This window comes from Micromesistius poutassou (genome assembly GCF_964030765.1).
Source record: "Micromesistius poutassou genome assembly, chromosome: 22".
Classification (NCBI taxonomy): domain Eukaryota; kingdom Metazoa; phylum Chordata; class Actinopteri; order Gadiformes; family Gadidae; genus Micromesistius; species Micromesistius poutassou.
The window spans coordinates 6,393,815-6,410,674 of record NC_140292.1 but is presented as its reverse complement, the minus strand read 5'-3'; the positions used below and the strand labels follow the sequence as shown (position 1 = coordinate 6,410,674).

General features: G+C 41.3%; 2 protein-coding genes across 3 annotated transcripts in view; one reads left to right on the top strand and one right to left on the bottom strand.

The window, feature by feature from the left end:
• The first annotated feature begins 1,464 nt into the window (after nt 1-1,464).
• Nucleotides 1,465-5,591, top strand: oaz1b (ornithine decarboxylase antizyme 1b). Its single transcript, XM_084486596.1, is given in 6 exon segments — nt 1,465-1,646; nt 2,716-2,767; nt 2,769-2,855; nt 3,259-3,431; nt 4,175-4,260; nt 4,413-5,591. Coding segments are annotated over 6 exon segments (651 nt in total). The 5' UTR covers nt 1,465-1,524; the 3' UTR covers nt 4,544-5,591.
• Nucleotides 5,592-5,925: 334 nt separating this feature from the next.
• The window catches only part of uhrf2 (ubiquitin like with PHD and ring finger domains 2), a 38,473-nt gene continuing 27,538 nt past the window's right edge, over nt 5,926-16,860 (bottom strand). The window contains exons 15-16 of one of the 2 annotated variants that reach the window (XM_084486587.1): nt 10,238-10,336; nt 5,926-9,566 (exon numbers count right to left, since the gene is read on the bottom strand). In XM_084486587.1, the coding sequence (XP_084342713.1) occupies nt 9,420-9,566; nt 10,238-10,336 (246 nt within the window). In that variant the 3' untranslated portion in view covers nt 5,926-9,419. Of the gene's footprint in view, nt 9,567-10,237; nt 10,337-14,569; nt 16,682-16,860 lie in introns of those variants that run through there. The other variant, XM_084486586.1, reaches the window with a different exon arrangement.

Sequence of the window (16,860 nt, the reverse complement as noted above, 5' to 3'; positions counted from 1 at the left end):
CGCATACGCACACGCACACGCACACTCAAACACACACACACACACACACACACACACACACACACACACACACACACACACACACACGCACGCTTATTTGTTACTAAATTAAAATATATGCCTACACTAGATGTGCCTTTGTGCACAGTTGTGTGCTGGGGCATGTTCAGGAATGCTCAAAGTAATGTGAATACCCATGGAATTGTTAATGCTTGTTGACAGTAGTTAGACAAAAGTATTTGGCTATATCTATTGGCTTCAGGCTGAAAAACCTGTTTTAGGCTACTGAAGCTCAATGAAGAACTGAGAGGGTTCATAACAAGACAGCAAACCATTAGCTGTTCATGTTGACTCTGTAGCTGCGTCTGTTTATTGATCAAATTATCTGCTGACTCATTGGATTGGGTGCTTATGAACCGACAGTTCACACATCAATGTTTGTATATGAGGGTTTTCACTGAGAAATGTGCACATCAAGGATTCTATAACAAAGTCAGTTCATAGGTGGTTAAACCCTTCTGTAAATGCATTGCAGGGAAGAATGTACAGAGAATTAATGTGATGATTATTAAGTTTCGTCACAGTTGGGAACTGGGCATTTATGTGTTATTAGAAACATGTCCCTCCCAAAAACCGTCCCTCTGAAAATTCCAGATACCTGATTGCATTTGTTGGCAGTGATGCCAATCAGATAAAAAGATTGATTGGTGTTTGATCAGATGGCTTCTGCCAAGGCAGAAAAAGAAGACAATTCTTTATTTATCAATGCACAAATACAACACACAAAATGAGATATCTGCAGTGGGCATCAACAGTGCAGCATCCAATAACCAACTCCAGGTCTAGTATTAACCTATATGTCCCCCCCAGTGTATGAACCAAGGACCCTCTTGTTGTGAGGCAACAGTGCTAACCACTGCCACCTGCCACCAGAAGTCTTTATGGATTGTACTCTTACTCTAGTCTCCAAACACTATATTTATTTCCACTTTTGCAATGAAATGAGGAAGTAATAATAGACATAATATACTTTGAAGTTCAATGTTTCTCCTATTTAAAACATGTCTTTCATTAACATACGGTGCATTTTAAGAGCAAATTAATAACATTTCCATCTCACTCAAGATGCAATGCATTTCAGGCAAAAAATATACAATACTTTGTTTTGACTTTAACACTTTTTCTTGAATACTGTATGTTCCGAAAAACTCAATCTGAATAAATAAATAAAAATAATAATAATAATCTGCGAAATCGAAATTAACGCGTTAATTTGACAGCCCTAATATATACACATTACACAAACACACATAAACAAATACATATATATATAGAAGCCAAAAATAAACTTGGAGTGGGGGATGGCTAGACTCATAACATACTGTAAGCGGAAGTGTGATGGTGTCACTGAGCGTAATGTGACACTCGCCGTCTAGCAGCTAGTCGGACCCAACAACGAGCTATCACTCCACAGCCGACCATAGCAGAGAGCAACCAGCACGTCGTGTCTCTATCCGAGGCCGGATGGTAAAATCCAACCTCCAGCGGATCCTAAACAGTCATTGCTTTGCTCGCGAAAAAGAAGGAAAACAGACTTTTGCTGCCATGGCTGATTTAAGTAGTAGTATCTGTGACATGATTGGCAAGTAAGTGAAGCGACGGACTGCATTTATGTAGGCTAGCTGGCTAGCGCGTCACAGCTAGCTGGTGTGGGGGATGGGTGGGCTAGGCTAACGTTAGCCTAGTAGCTACGGAAGAACACCTTTTACTTCGCACTTATATTGATCAAAGACTGCGTACAAGTGGAGATATTTCGACCATCCCCCCAAGTCAACACAATCCATCTCGTTGGTCAACGATCCGCTTTGGAGCTGACAACTTTAAACTAGTAACCAAACATTGACTGTATCCAGGGCTTTGTCAAACAACAGATTTTTTACTTCAGTAAACATCGACTGCCCATGACAAAATACCCGATGACACACACTGGGTTGAGGTTTATCTCAAATTAATCGAGGGACTAAATACTCAAACACATGTCTATACAGTTAATAGTATTTTATTGTAAATGTTACAGGGCTTATCAACACATCTGCTTTTCTCAAAAAATACGGAATTATTTCACCTAACAAGAAATCTAATTTATTTAAATTCTATGAATATGGTTAGACTTTATTAAAAGGTAACTATGGGAATAAGACAATGTCGAGTACACTTGCATTGACACGATGGTGACAAACAGTGACTCCACTCCGGAAGTCGTAGGTCCATGGCATGTTTATGAATGACGCCACGGTTTCATCACGGAAGTGGTGCTTTATTTCTCAATATTCAATAGAGATCTTACTGCTTTTTATTTAAATGCCAGATGAGATGGGGAACAATCGGAGTGGTACATTTATTTCATAAACTCTTAGCTAACCACCATGTTGATGATAAATATTGATAAGCTAACCCTTATTTATCATCTTTTGTTATGCACACATTTTCCCCATTTATTTATTTTAGGGATTTTGACCTAAGAACCAGGTGATTCATTGATGAGGATTTTGTACCTGGTAAAAACATATGCCGTACAAGGAAGAATTTCTCTGGAAAGAACTGGCAAGGCTTGGAAGTCAGCAATTGCCCTAACCCATAACAAACGAGAGGCTAACTCAGCTGCTAGATTCCTAATTACTAATCAATACCTTTTCTATTTCTCTGTCTTGCTAGCCTGGCCCTGCACTGTAGTAGTACCCGCAGCCCGGGGCCTCTGTGGTGCTCCTGATGCCCCTCTCCCACCCCTGAAGATCCCAGGTGGGCGAGGGAATGGCGCACGGGATCACACTCCTTCAGCTCTGCCGCTCTACTCGGTGAGTTCAGGCCCGCGCTCCTAGTGCCAAATAATGTACTCAAAAACTGTTGGGTGAATGTTGGCATAACACTGACGTTATTTAATCTGTCAAATACAATGGACTCCTCATTTGCAGAGGATTGCATTCTTATTTTGATGCTATGAATCAACAACAAAAATCTAATCACTGCAAAGTTACTTTGGATAAAAGTGTCTGGTAAACATAGTAATTGTTTCAGGGCTGATTGGACATTCACCTGTTTTTATTTGATTACACGCCACAATGAAACAACAGTAATTGTCGGTGATGCAAAGTCTATCACCCAAGCTATAATCACTTTTGTGTTGTAGACTAGACAGACAAAGTGAATGCTTTGGCATTACAAGGTTAAGTCTTGTTTAATTTTTCTTTAACCTTTCAGGACAGGAAATTAACAGTGACTGAAGAGCCCGCGGGTAATGGTCGCCCGGGCATGCTCCACTTCCAGAGTCGCCCCACTGTCACAAAGGCAATACAGTGGGATGCTGTGCTGAGCAGCAATGCGCTCTACGTGGAGATACCCCAAGACCCTCTTCCCGAGGGCAGCAAGGAGAGGTAAGGACAGTTCAGACCTGGAAGTCTAGAAGTTACAAGTATCTGTTCATGGTGTGCCCTGATGGGAATATTCTAATAAATTTTAAGGCCCTGGTTGCGATGTCGTCGTTTTTTTGCTAACTTCCTATCCATCTTTGCAATGAGCACTCCCCTCCCTTCCCCACACATCACCTTAGATGCGGGTCTTGCATGATACCTGTGTTTCGCCTGGCAGCTTTCCCTTCCTCTTCCCTTTCTTCAGTCGTTTTTTTCACTTGACCTGGTTGGTTTTGTAAGACGTTCCTGGGAGTGCTGGTAAAGGGAGCTTTGACTGATCCACCATTGTTAGTCTACACTGAAATCCTGTTTGAAGGCAGAGAGAGGACCGCCTCTTTGGGGAGTTTTCTCTTGATTTGGACAGTGTGGGAAAATTATTCCAGTAAATGGGTTTTGTTTACTGCAGAGCAGAGAGACTGGGAGACCCATGTGACTGACCAAACACTTATCAGTGATGGCTGTCCGAGCATAGACCTATTTAACTTATTCTAACCAATAAATATCCCTTACAGCGCCTTTAACATGACTCTCAGGGCAGTGGTATTGAATTGATTAATGTTCTCTAAGGTTGGTAGGGACACTCAAACCCTTTCTACAAAATAAATTGGTCGATGTGTTGCTTGCAATTCATGTCCTAGTGTTAAGAAGAATCGAGTGGCTCTGTTGGCATCGTCTAATTAACCGGGACATGACATCTTTCCTTCCAGTTTGGCAGCTCTCCTGGAGTATGCTGAAGAACATCTGAAAGTCGACAGCGTGTTTGTCTGCTTTTACAAGAACAGAGAGGAACGTGGTATGTGGAACATTCACAACACTGCACCCCTATATATATACACCGCACATCTGTAATAGTATAAACTTCACATCTGTAATAGTACAAGCCGCATATCTAATAATTATGAATGGTGGTCATACTTGTTTTAACTCTTATCTCTTTTCTCCCAGCCAAGCTAGTGCGTACGTTCAGTTTCCTGGGCTTTGAGATTGTGAAACCGGGCCATGCCCTCGTCCCACCTCGTCCTGACGTTCTCTTCATGGCCTACACCTTCGACAGGGACTCTTCGGACGAGGACTAGTTCCCCGGACGACCCCCCCTGTGCTCGACCCAACTTGGTTTTGCCCCTCCCGCCCCCCCCCCCCCCTCCTCCTCCTCCTCCCCCCCAAGTAGATTTAGTCCACCACCACGGTCGTTTGCCCCTCCCATGCTTTAAATCTTGTTACCTCTGCATCCTCCCCCACCTCCCATTTGATTCTATAGGTTTACATTATATATCGTAATTTTAGTAGAAAACCAAAAAAAGGTTTTAATCAAGTCTCCTTTATGTAATCCAGATGCTAACGAGCACACCTTTTGTTTTCCCACCCAGGTGATAGTTAGAGGTGCATTTAGATTCCACCCTGTCTTATCTGTATATCTTTATTAAACTACCATCATATAAGGTTCATGGGTAGGTCTGTGTTGTTTTAAGAAGAAGAAACCGCAGGATTTTTGTTTCTCGTTTGGATTTTGGATGAGCGTGTTGCAATTGCAAACTTTTTTTAGTTAAATTCTTAGCATTTCAGTCTTTTTTTAAAATCTGTATGGTTCCGCTGGTTATTGACAGAAGAAGGATTCTTCGTTTCTTGAATGTACAACAAAAAACGTCAGATGGATACACGTGTAATGGCTGCCCCGCCTTCATGTCACTGGTTCTAGAGCCGAACTTCAGGACTTCATCCCCAATTCCCAACGTATCCTATTGCAGTTACCAAGTGTCGTCTATAGGACGACACTGCACTATAAGTATTAGGATTGTACAAAAGGCTCTCTGAGCAACAACCCCAATTATTGGTACTTTATAGCTGGATAGTAATTCAAGTTAGATATGTAAGGTTTGAGTGAAAAACATGGATGCTGTTGCATGTGACTGATTCAGAGGCCTCAGTTTTGGCTTCTTTCTGTGATGTATACCTGACGTTATTGTAGCATTTTGTTTTTGTTGAAAGTAAAGAGAAATTGTGATTATATAATATTTCTGAAGTTTTGGACTAGCATTCCTTTTAAATCCTTTACATTAGTTTAAAGTTTGTTCAACTGCATAGTGGTACCTGCTTCTGTGATAATAAAGTAATTATAGAAAACTTCATTGTATTATTTATTAATTACACCCACTGATTCACACCATTCATCTTAGTTTCACATTCACACATAACTAAATATTAAAATATATTTAACTACTTGGCTCTAAATAAAATGAGGAAAGACACCACTTGCTATATTCATTTCATTAATTGGAGCAATACTTTAAAGTGAGTCTACATATCATACATTTAATCTGCCTACTTGTCGGTTGAGCCAAGTTTTGTATTAAGCAACTGCTAAAGGTTTTGTTGATCTGACCTTTGGCACTGCACAACCTTATGCAGTTCAAGTGAATCAGACGAGAAAAATATTCCAATAGGAGTCGTTTTCTGGAATCAAAATATTTAATAGGTACATATCAAGTATTATAACATGTATAAAATTTCAGATCACAATATGACGCGATGACACTCTGCCATGGTCCGACACCTCCACATCAACATGACTAACGACTCAACTAAAATGATTGAACACAAAAGGCGTACATACATAATATTACACAGTATATGAAACTGGATGACTGTGACTGTCTTTTCAATCGTTTTTTTTCTTCTTCGTCAAAAGAGTGCAATAGTTAAAAAACATAAAACACAACACTTAAGCCAAGCGTCCACAAGACGTCTAGAAAAAACGTTAGTACTGAAGGGCACAGAGACAGGAACAGAGTGGGGGGAGAGAGAGAGGGGCGCATACAGCAGCAGTAATGAGGACTAGTAGGTCTCCAGTCCATCCGAGAAGAAGGAATGGTCAAGCAAGCTTGAACAACGGTGTTAAAAGTTAAGTACGTCACAGTTAGATTTAGAGGCGATAGCATCATTTGGATTTGCATGTTTAAAAAATCAAAAAATCAAAAACAAGAACTTGCAGAAAAGGAAACAAGGACATAGCCACGGAAAACAAACAGCCAGCCAAACATAAGCCAACAAAAAAAAAAAAACGGGACTAGCAAAATGTTTGGGACCAAGTGGGGGTCTTAAAGACGTCGTCAATATCTTGTTAATGGATTCCATGTGAACCTGTGTGTGGGTCGGACAGCTTTAGACTCCGCCCCTCGGGAACTGCCTACCCACGGCCTATGGCGAAATACCTGTTGCAGACCTGGGCGACTGAACATTCATCAACCAGTGAAGGGTTCTGTATTTGCAGACTTAAACTCACTGCAAACCTTGTATGGGACTCAGGATGTTACACAAGACAATCAGAAAATAACATGGGGGAGCTCCTCTACTCAAATTACAATCTAGCTTCTGATGACTGTGGCGACTTTGGTGTTGATTTGTCTCCACGTCAAATGAATGGATTACGTGTACAGCTAACTAAGATTCCATGATGTATTTCTGTCAACCTCGGGCATTGTTACATCACCAAGTTGCAGTTTCAACCATGTGACTCACTGTTGCGCACGTATACAATTAGAATACGAAGAGTCATCATAAATACAATGAAGTATTATTACATGAGAATGCAAAGCTGAACCATTGTAACAGACATGCTGGCTAGTGAGATGGCTCTGATTAACGCGGCAATGAGCAAATAAGAGAGGTACTGTATGTTGAAAACTGTTATTGTACTTTTTGGACAAATTACATGACACAAACTGCTAAATCTGCATTCATCATGTAAAATCTGTGAACATAATTACTGTACACTATTCTAGTTGTAAAGTCTTAATGCCTTGACCATTGTTGTGTGTAGATAATAATACATAAACTGCAAAGTGTGCTGTTGTGACGACCAATCCCAACCTGGGACGACGTCACACAACCAAACAATTACATTGAATATCCGCAGTGATTTTTTGATAGTATCAAGTAGATTATTGTGTGCAACCAAGTTATTCTGTGAATGCTTTTCTTTTTGGTTATACCCAGGGTAACAAGGTGATTGACATTGTAAAATGGAATCAGAATGACAATGAAGTCTACCCCCTTTACATGCTGTTAAAGTTTCAATTTAAAGCAACAAGAGATTTTACTGGCAGGATGTATCTGTTGAACTTCCTTGTGCTTGAATATCAGCCTCCATGTAGAGCCATAATGTTAAGCGCCTTATTTTATGTCCATAATTACATTTATGGACCAAAAACCAATGATGATGGCTTCACCTGAATTAAACTCCCTTTGCACATAGGAAATAAAACAGGTTAGAAACGAATGCGAGACAGACTCCCAGCCCGACCCACATGTCTGCGGTCGACCTGTGAGGACATCCTTAGACACCCCTAGAAACCCCTCCCTGCTCCTACATGACCTGGATCTCAATTCACTGAAAGTCCCTTTAGATAAAAGTGTCTGTCAAGTGACTCCCTGAAAAACTGCAGTTTTCAATATTTCCTATGATCATTTTAGTCAATCAAATGATAATAAAGGATTGAGGACTGGGGATTGTTTATCCTACTATAGCCAAGGCGTTCTCCTACAAAACATTTGACAGAATCCATTTTTGGAACTTGGAATTGAATTAACTTCTATTGCAGATTCACCCAGCAGACGTTTAACTTATGTTAGTTATTTGTCACGATTGGATGACAAAGTCACAAACTTTTAGTGAGTATCAACAAACGAGACTCAATTAATTTTGAAAATCCTCCCAACTAGATATGGCATGTCTATTTTGTAATTGAGATCTGAAAAAAAAAATCCCACAAAACGATACAACCTACATCTGTACTGCATGACTTGGGTTTAACTGCAGTGTTTGCCGTATGATAGCAACAAATATTCATAAGTAGAGAGCAGGCTGGCTAGACAAGCCGAGCTCCAGCATTAGCGCTAGCCTAATACCGATTTGATTAACGAAAAACAACCATAAGCTCTCCAACCTAAATGTCAGTTTTTTATTAGCTTAACCTGTCACATTTGTCCAAGATTTAAGTTCATTAATCATGGTAGCTTAGCACCATTTGTAAGCTTTAACGTTTGAAGAAAAAACACCCAGAAGCCACTGCTGCTTGTTTGGATACATATCTATTTCCAAAATACTGCCTCACTGTTTGCTGCTGAATATGACTTCATATGGAGGCTAGAAAATAATGTCAAATGTTTTTAAAGTGCTTCAATTGACATTAAACGTACGATCTCCGTACATATTTTTGTTTCCTTGCCACGGCAGGTAAGTTATGCTAAACGCGTTTTAATTATTTATAAAATAAATACAAACTGTGAATGGTGTGGAAAAGGTGTTGAATGGTTTTGCCCAACGAGTCCTCCCACAATGCTGCTAGTAGATTAGGCACAGGAATGCCTAAAGTACTCACACCTTCTAATGAGTGTAATCTGACCTAGCGCTGCTTGGGTGGTACACGGAAGCTAACACACACAGGGTCTGGCAGACATGCATTGCCTGGTTTGAGGTACAACTGAATGAACTCATGGCATCGGCGGACAGTGTGGCAGTGAGTACAATTACTGGATAGAAAGAAAGCGCAATCCGGACCTTCAGGGGTTTGAATTTAGGCTGGTGATTGGGCTGGAGGGGGTCCAAACGTTTATCGGTTTCTGCTGTGGTCTAGCAAGGGGCTATCATATACATGAATGACTTCATACGCAGTGGGTGTGTGTGTATGTGTGTTTGACTTGGCCGTTTCCTTTTTCTGTCTGTTGCGCTATGCGTTTTAAACGTGGAGCTTATATGAGTATTTTTGGGTAGTAAGAGCTGAACTCTGTTGGGAGCGTTGGGTTGCAAGTGTGTGTGTGTGTGTGTGTGTGTGTGTGTGTGTGTGTGTGTGTGTGTGTGTGTGTGTGTGTGTGTGTGTGTGTGTGTGTGTGTGTGTGTGTGTGTGTGTGTGTGTGTGTGTGTGTGTTATATATTTTATATTTTCCCAGACGACCTCATCGGCCCTTGCTGTATCCGGGGAAGAACTGGTCGAGCAGGATCTGGAGTGTCTTGTTGGGGCCCATGCCGTAGTCCTTGCCCAGGTCATGGCGGCACGCCGGACACGTGTACACCTCTGCGCGGAACGATCGCTGGAGACACGTCTGGAGCGGAAGAACATCAATAAAAATACTTAAGCTTCAGTGGGTACGATTTGTGAGTTGGAAGGAAAGAAAGAAAGAAAGAACGAAAGAAAGAACGCCAAAAAACCTCCCCTCCTTCCCTCCCTACATTTCAATAGACCTCTGAAGAATAAGTCCCACCTCCGAGGCTCCAGTTCCCTCGGTCAAATGTCTATGGGAACTAACATGGGGTTTTTGAATGATCGTACATAACAAACTCTGTAGGTGGCGAAGAAGTAAAAGCTGTGTCACGTTTTGAACTACAAACTTTTTTTGACTGGGCTTTTGGATTGTCGGTGCCGTTAAAGTAGTAAACGATTATTAATGCTAGTTTTTAAGTGTGTTGTTCATGTTTGTTATATTTGTTATGTACAATCATTCAAAAACCCCATGTTATTCCCCATAGACATTTGACTGAGGGAACCAGAGGTGGGACTTCGATCGATATCGATATGGTCTTATACAGAGGAAGGCGCAGTCCACTCAAAACAGATATTCCCACAGTACCTTTCCCTCAGTAATAGCTCACGGATGGCTAGGCCATTTCTAACTAATCACACACTCAAATAATAGCCTTTATATTATATCTACAGCACCTTTAAAGGCAAACAATGACTACAGGGGATGACAGGATGTTGTAGATGGTCTCCTACCTTGCAGACGTTGTGTGTGCACACAGTGGTGACGGGGTGGTAGGCCAGCTCCTGGCAGCACACACACATGAACATCTGCTCCACCTTGCACAAGAAGTTCTGCACGGATGAACGTACAGACACACACACACACGTAAGAAAGGTTGATCAATTTTGTCTGTTTTTGTCATTTAGCAGGTGCTTTTATCCAAAGAGCTATTGATTGATGGTGTTTTGAAACCATAAATGATTAGACACATAAGATGTGTGGAGCTAGGTGGGACATGCAAGCACAAGAACAGCCACACACACACACACACACACACACACTACACATCAACAAAACCTTGTTAAATGCATGTGTGTCTCCCGAGCCAGTCAAACTATCTTGTTTCTTAGCAACACGTGATATTGAGATCTGTCAGTTATGCAACCTTCAAATGCTACCACTTCTGTAAAAACGTCTTACTGAGCTCACAGGAAAGGCCTGTTAATGGGGAATGGCAAGGGTCAGTTAACCAATTGCGGACAAGCTCACACTTCGAGGAAGGGTCGTCATTCAAGATATTCATGTCCTCCATAGCCACAGTTGTATCAACCTTAACATCACTTTGTAGTCATTTTCATTTCACTATTTATAACCATCAAAACCATTCAAAGAATGATGTTTTGACGGCAGGCAACAGTTTCGACAGATAGCAACACTAAACTTGAGACGCACAACTAAGCAACCAGCTTGTCACATTAATTGACTTGATCTCTGATCTATTCTCATTTAATCTTCTCCATGTTCACATTCATCTCTACATAGCAAACAACACAATCAACACCGAATAATAGCATCTATGACTTCATACCATAGAATCTGTGAATCTGTGTAAATTGAATTTAAATTTTTTTTATAATTGTTTGCTTTAGCTTTCTGCAAAATCTTAAATACATTGAACTTTAATTTTTTACATTGCCTTTATTCTCTCTTTTTTTTTTTTTTACTTTATTTTTCAAGCAAGTTGCAAAGATACATAGAAGACAAAAACAGACAAGCCCAAAAATCAATTGAAAGATAAATAAAATAAAAATTTGAATAAAAGAGAAGAACAACACGGGGTGACACTACTCCACACTGAAAACCTTTAATACATTTTTTTATTTTTACTTTCTCAGACCATTAAAGGGCATGACCCATCCTTTTTCTTATATGTAGTCCATTTTTCCCAACAGTGTTCATATAATTCGTTTTTAGTCCTCAGGCAGTAGGTCAGTTTTTCCATGGAATATATTTCTTCTATAATGTCCATCCACTGACCTGGTCCAGGAGGGTCAGGTTTCAACCAGCTCCTTGTGATGGCCTTTTTACCCGCAATTATCAAGATTTAAAAAAGATAGGAGTTTTCCAATCATACCTTCCGGGATCAGACCCAGGTACATAATCTGGGGGTCACTGGGAATCTTATAACATAATATCTCCTCCAGAATCTTAATAACACAGATCCAAAATGTTTGAAATTTTACAAGACCAGAACACATGTGAGTGATTGGCGTTTAACTGTCCACATGGTCTCCAACAGTGCTGCTCTCTATCCAATTGTCTATTTTTTATGTGTGGTGTAATGAAAAAATGGATTACGTTTTACCACCCGAATTCCCTCCATCTTTTGGAGCTAGTCGAAATGTGTTGGGTTTTCAGTATGGAAGGCCAATCACTCACTGACAGTACAGTGTTCAATTCCAATTCCCACTTAATTTTTACATATAATGTACTTCTCCCATTTATTTTTTGTAAACCCCTGTACAGTTTAGAAACAATTTTTGAGGGTGTTTGTTTATATGAACCTGTAAGCACTCCAATCACTTCATTACCATCTATACATATTCATTTTGTTGTCATAGAAATGTCTCAATTGAAAGTGCCTGAACATATCCCTGTTTTCTAAGTTAGACTCCCTTTTTATTTTTTTCAAATGTTTTAAAAGATTGTCCCTCTACAAGTGCGCAAAAAGCTGTTATTCCTTTTTTGGCCCATTGAGCAAAAGTATCAGTTTCTCCAGGTCCAAACCGGGGAGTTTGAGAAGGCCAAATCAAAAGTTTACTGTCTCCAGCCAGTTTATATTTTTTGACAACCTCATTCCATATACCAAGTGGTCCTTCTAAAATGAAGTTGACACCTTTTTGATCTAAATATTATTTACCACCTAGCCTAGTCTGAGGAGGAGCCTAATATAGATTTAACTCAATGTCCTTCCATCTGGCTTGATATTCTTGGGAGCACCAATAAACAATGTATCTGATTTGAGCAGCATGATATTCTCTGAGATCTGGTAGGTGCTAGGCCCCCAATTTCCTTGTCTAATTGGAGTGTCTTGAATCTTATCCTTGGCCTAGCTCCTGCCCAAATAAAGGTGGATTTATGCTCCTCCGTAAAGTGGTTTACGTAGACACGGAGAGCCCTCTCCGTCGACGGAGAGCCTGTTGTAAACCCTCTCTGTAGCTCTACGTGCGCATCCAATATTTTTTAACTATCCGTCGAGGCAACGGAGACGGCAAGGGCTATGATTGGTCCTCTAACAAAATAATTTCCGGAATCACGTTTCCCTGTTTGACTTTGCACCTTATTTACTTTGTACATTGTTTACTTTGCACATTAAGGACCAATAAAACACCAAGTAAGATTTGAAAAGCTTTGGAAGTTTATTTTCAACACTATTTACATGGTTAGTACTTAGTAGTCAGCATACAAGATCAATTGGGTGGCAAATTGCATTGTATCCATCGTATCCGACATCCCGACGGAGAACTTTGAATACTCGAGGGGTCTCCGTAGTTACGGAGTCGGATTACGGCTATGGAGTAGTATACTTTGGCCTTAAACCGAGATATAAATTTATCCCAAGCTGTAAATTGGGATTCAGGGACTCTTACTGGGAGTGCTAAAAATAGGTACAACAACCTCGGCATCAAATTCATTTTTACTGTTAGCAATTCTAGAGCTGAAATCCAATATTAGTGACGACCACCTCGCTGTCTCTATTCATCTTACCGTTTTGGTTTATTTTGTTTATGTCCTGAGTTATTAACACTCCCAGATATTTTATAAATGTAGCTTCCCTCTTCAATTTATAGGTCTGTCTGATAAATAAATGTTTAATGTTCAATTTGTAGCCTGACATCTGTCTGAATTCTTCCATAATTTTTTACAAGTTTCTGTAATGTTGAATTTGGATCCTGGATATAGGTGATGAGATCATCTGCAAAAAGACCTATAATATATTCATCTGTTGCTATAGTGATTCTGAGTGAGAGGCTCTATACAAACTGCGAATAGGGTGGGGCTCAAGCAGCATCCCTGGCGGGTCCCTCTAAACAGCTTCAAGCTGTCAGTCAAATGGCCATTGATCTTAATTCTGGCTGATGGATTGATTTAAAGGGATTGTATGCAACTGACAAAATTAAAAGGGCCAGCTAACCCGGTCAAAAGCTTTTTCAGCATCAAAACTGACCAGAGCTGCACTTATTTGTTGTTAATTGACCTGTTCTATAATGTGTAAAGTTCGCCTGATGTTGTTCTGTGTTTGTCTGCCCTTTATAAATCCTGTCTGGTCTTCGTGTATCAAATCAGGCTAAAAAACTTAAATCCTTCTAGAGATAATGGATGTAAATAATTTGTAATCTACGTTCAAAATATAAATTGGACTCACAGTAGTCCTTATTTTTACCTTCTTTGGGAATTACTGATATCACCGCCTCTTTCCATGAAGGTGGAGATGTAGGCCCATGTGGTTCTTTTCTAATATCTGCCAACGCAAAGTTTGAATGCACCACGCCAGGTGGCCTGATGAACACCAGCTGCAATTTTAACAAGGTAGTGGTCTCCTATTTTCGGGACATGGGCATGAATAGTGTGAAACATGGCAACCTCTGCCCATCCTTTCCCTTGTATCTGAGTGACGGAGTTCATTTCAACTCTAAATAACTCTAAGCTTGCTATTGATGGGCTAATGTAACAAAATTCCAAGTGTCTAGTGGTTATATTTCTGACACTGATGCCAATCCATTTTATTATGGTCCTTCTCTAGGCCAGCCTGTTGAGCTCCCGACCTGCTTCAAGTGTCTTTGTGTGGACTGAAAAGAGGTGGGTGCACGTGCAGTACGTTGTTTTGAAAATGACAAAGTAAGAACTGTGACCAGATATGGATATGAATTCAGGAAAAAAAATTTAATTGATAAACCCAGAAAAAAAAACTTTTTGGTTGCAAATTCCAGCAGAACACAAAACAGGTGTGTGTGTGTGTGTGTGTGTGTGTGTGTGTGTGTGTGTGTGTGTGTGTGTGTGTGTGTGTGTGTGTGTAAATGCTGCCAAGCTGGACAACTACTAAACAAACTTAAGCCTATTGCCTATTCTGCCTTTTAAAATGTCCCAAACAAATGTCCACGCCTCTCCGATGTGCCAATGAAGGCAATAGCTATTTTCTCTCTGGATATTTGTTCTAGCTTCTCTCTGTGGACATGGCAGACTGATACACTGTTGAGTCGTGACTGCGACATCGTGGAGCGGAGCAAAGTCTTCAAAAGGCGCAGCGCACTGCTGCGTCGTTCAGATTTGCAAGAAGACACTGGGACCACAAGCAACAGTCTAACAAGAGCCTCCACTTGGGGAAACCGCTGCCTAACTTCTGGTACCATGGTCTTCAAGATATTACTGACTTCCTGACAAGAATTGAACTTGTGATTGGCCTTCAGTATAGCTAGTTGCACTGGGAGCAGCAGTGCATCCAATTCTGGGTAGAGCGCTACTACCTCGCTAATTTCTCCAGACAGTAGGTGTTGCTCCAACATGGACAAATTGCCAAGGCCCTCCTTGTTGAACCTCTCATCCAGCTGCATGCTTGCTGTGTCGATGGCAGAGAAAAACTGCACCCTGAAATATTCCTCTGCAGAAGACAGGGTGGGACTATTTGCAGGCCCACCATGTAGTACACTTATTGGCTCAAGATCGAGAGATGTTGTGAATTCTACAGCTCTCGAGTAAAGCCCCATAAATGTCTTGCTCGTTCTCTGTGCCCCAAACGCTTTCTTTGTGCAATGGGCAGCCTGTAACATCCCAGCAATTGTTACTGCTCTCCCTTGCAAGCTTTCATTGAGACCTTCAATTTTCAAGAGGATATCCTGCCCAAGTAGAAGGCCAAGTACTGTGGTGCCTTTCTGGAGCTGGTCAAGAAGGACACTTGCTCGAGTAGCTATGGCTGCCCAATTCTCTGAAGCCATTTCCTCCAGTGCAGCCAAGACCACCTCATATTGGGTGAGGACTGAGTTGATCGCTGTTGTTCGCACAGTCCATCTGGTAGGCTTAATGGTGGTGAATGAGTCATTATCAGATATGGCTATCTGTTTAAAGATGGTTTTGAATTTCTCAGACTCGCCAAACAAACAACCAAGGTCATGGATACACTGGAGGGCATCTCCTACAACTGGTGTGGATGAGCAGGCTGCTTGTGTGTCCAGGTTCCCACAGTGAGGACCACAGTGGACAAAAGTGGCAAGCGGCTGTTCTCTGCAGACCAAAGCTTGCATCCCAGATATGTTTGCTTCTCCAGCATAGTTTAGGCCACGAAGACCCGAGAGTGGATGATTGAGACGGAGCAGCACATCGGAGGCAATTCTCCAGAGATGCTCGCCAGTTGTGGAAGAGGTCTCATACAAGCCCACAAACTCCTCCCTTGGCTCCAGGTCTTGGTCCACATAGCGGAGGCAGATGGAGATCTGCTCTTTCCCACTGACATCCTGTGTTCCATCCATTATGAGGGAGTACTGCAGCACAGGTAAGGCAGAAATCTCTGCAGCTATCCCACTAATTATAATATTACCCATAATGCTCACCATCTCATTTTGGCATTCAGGGCTTGTGTAGGGATGCTCTCTCTCCAGCCAGCTTGCCAGGTTGGGGTCATCCTCTGCCTTATCTTTGAGATAATTTGAGAAATTTCCCTCCTTCTTGGAATGGCCTCTTAGAGTCAAGCCCTGTTTTAAGAGGTACCTCACAGCACCTACAATTTGTAAAAGCGCCAACCTGGCTGCCTCTTGAGCCCTTGCTAAAGGGCTGCACAGAATAGAAACGGGTAAGTGTGCCTGTGTTTTCAGAGCGATTACATGTGCCTTGCTGTTTTGGTGTCTGCTGAAAGCTTCCCTACTTTTCTTCCAGTTTCGGAACCCTGCCGAGATAAATGTTTGCTCAGCGCTTTTGGCCAATGTCGATGTTTCATTTGCAAAAGTAGTCATGCAAGGGAAACACAAAACCCCCTTAACTTGCTGACTGTAATGCAGCCAAGGGAATGCTTGATACCAACTATCCTGGAACTTAAGAGTCCGATACAGCAGTTTTTGTGGTACAATTTCCATTGCACTGGGCTGGTACGGGCCATCCAAGGGCTGTTCAAGGCGGATCCCCTCAGTTTGAGTAGCTGGCTGCTCCTGAAATGTAGGTAGTTCATTGGATGTGAGTGATTGGGTAGTAGCTTGTGTAAGTGTAAATAAGTGTAAATAGTTCTGTGTGTAAATAGTTGTTAATAGTTGTAGCAAGTTGTATTTTTGTGGAGTAGTCCAGTAGGATTGAGGTCTGCATATTTGGTTTGTCTATGTATGGCAAACAG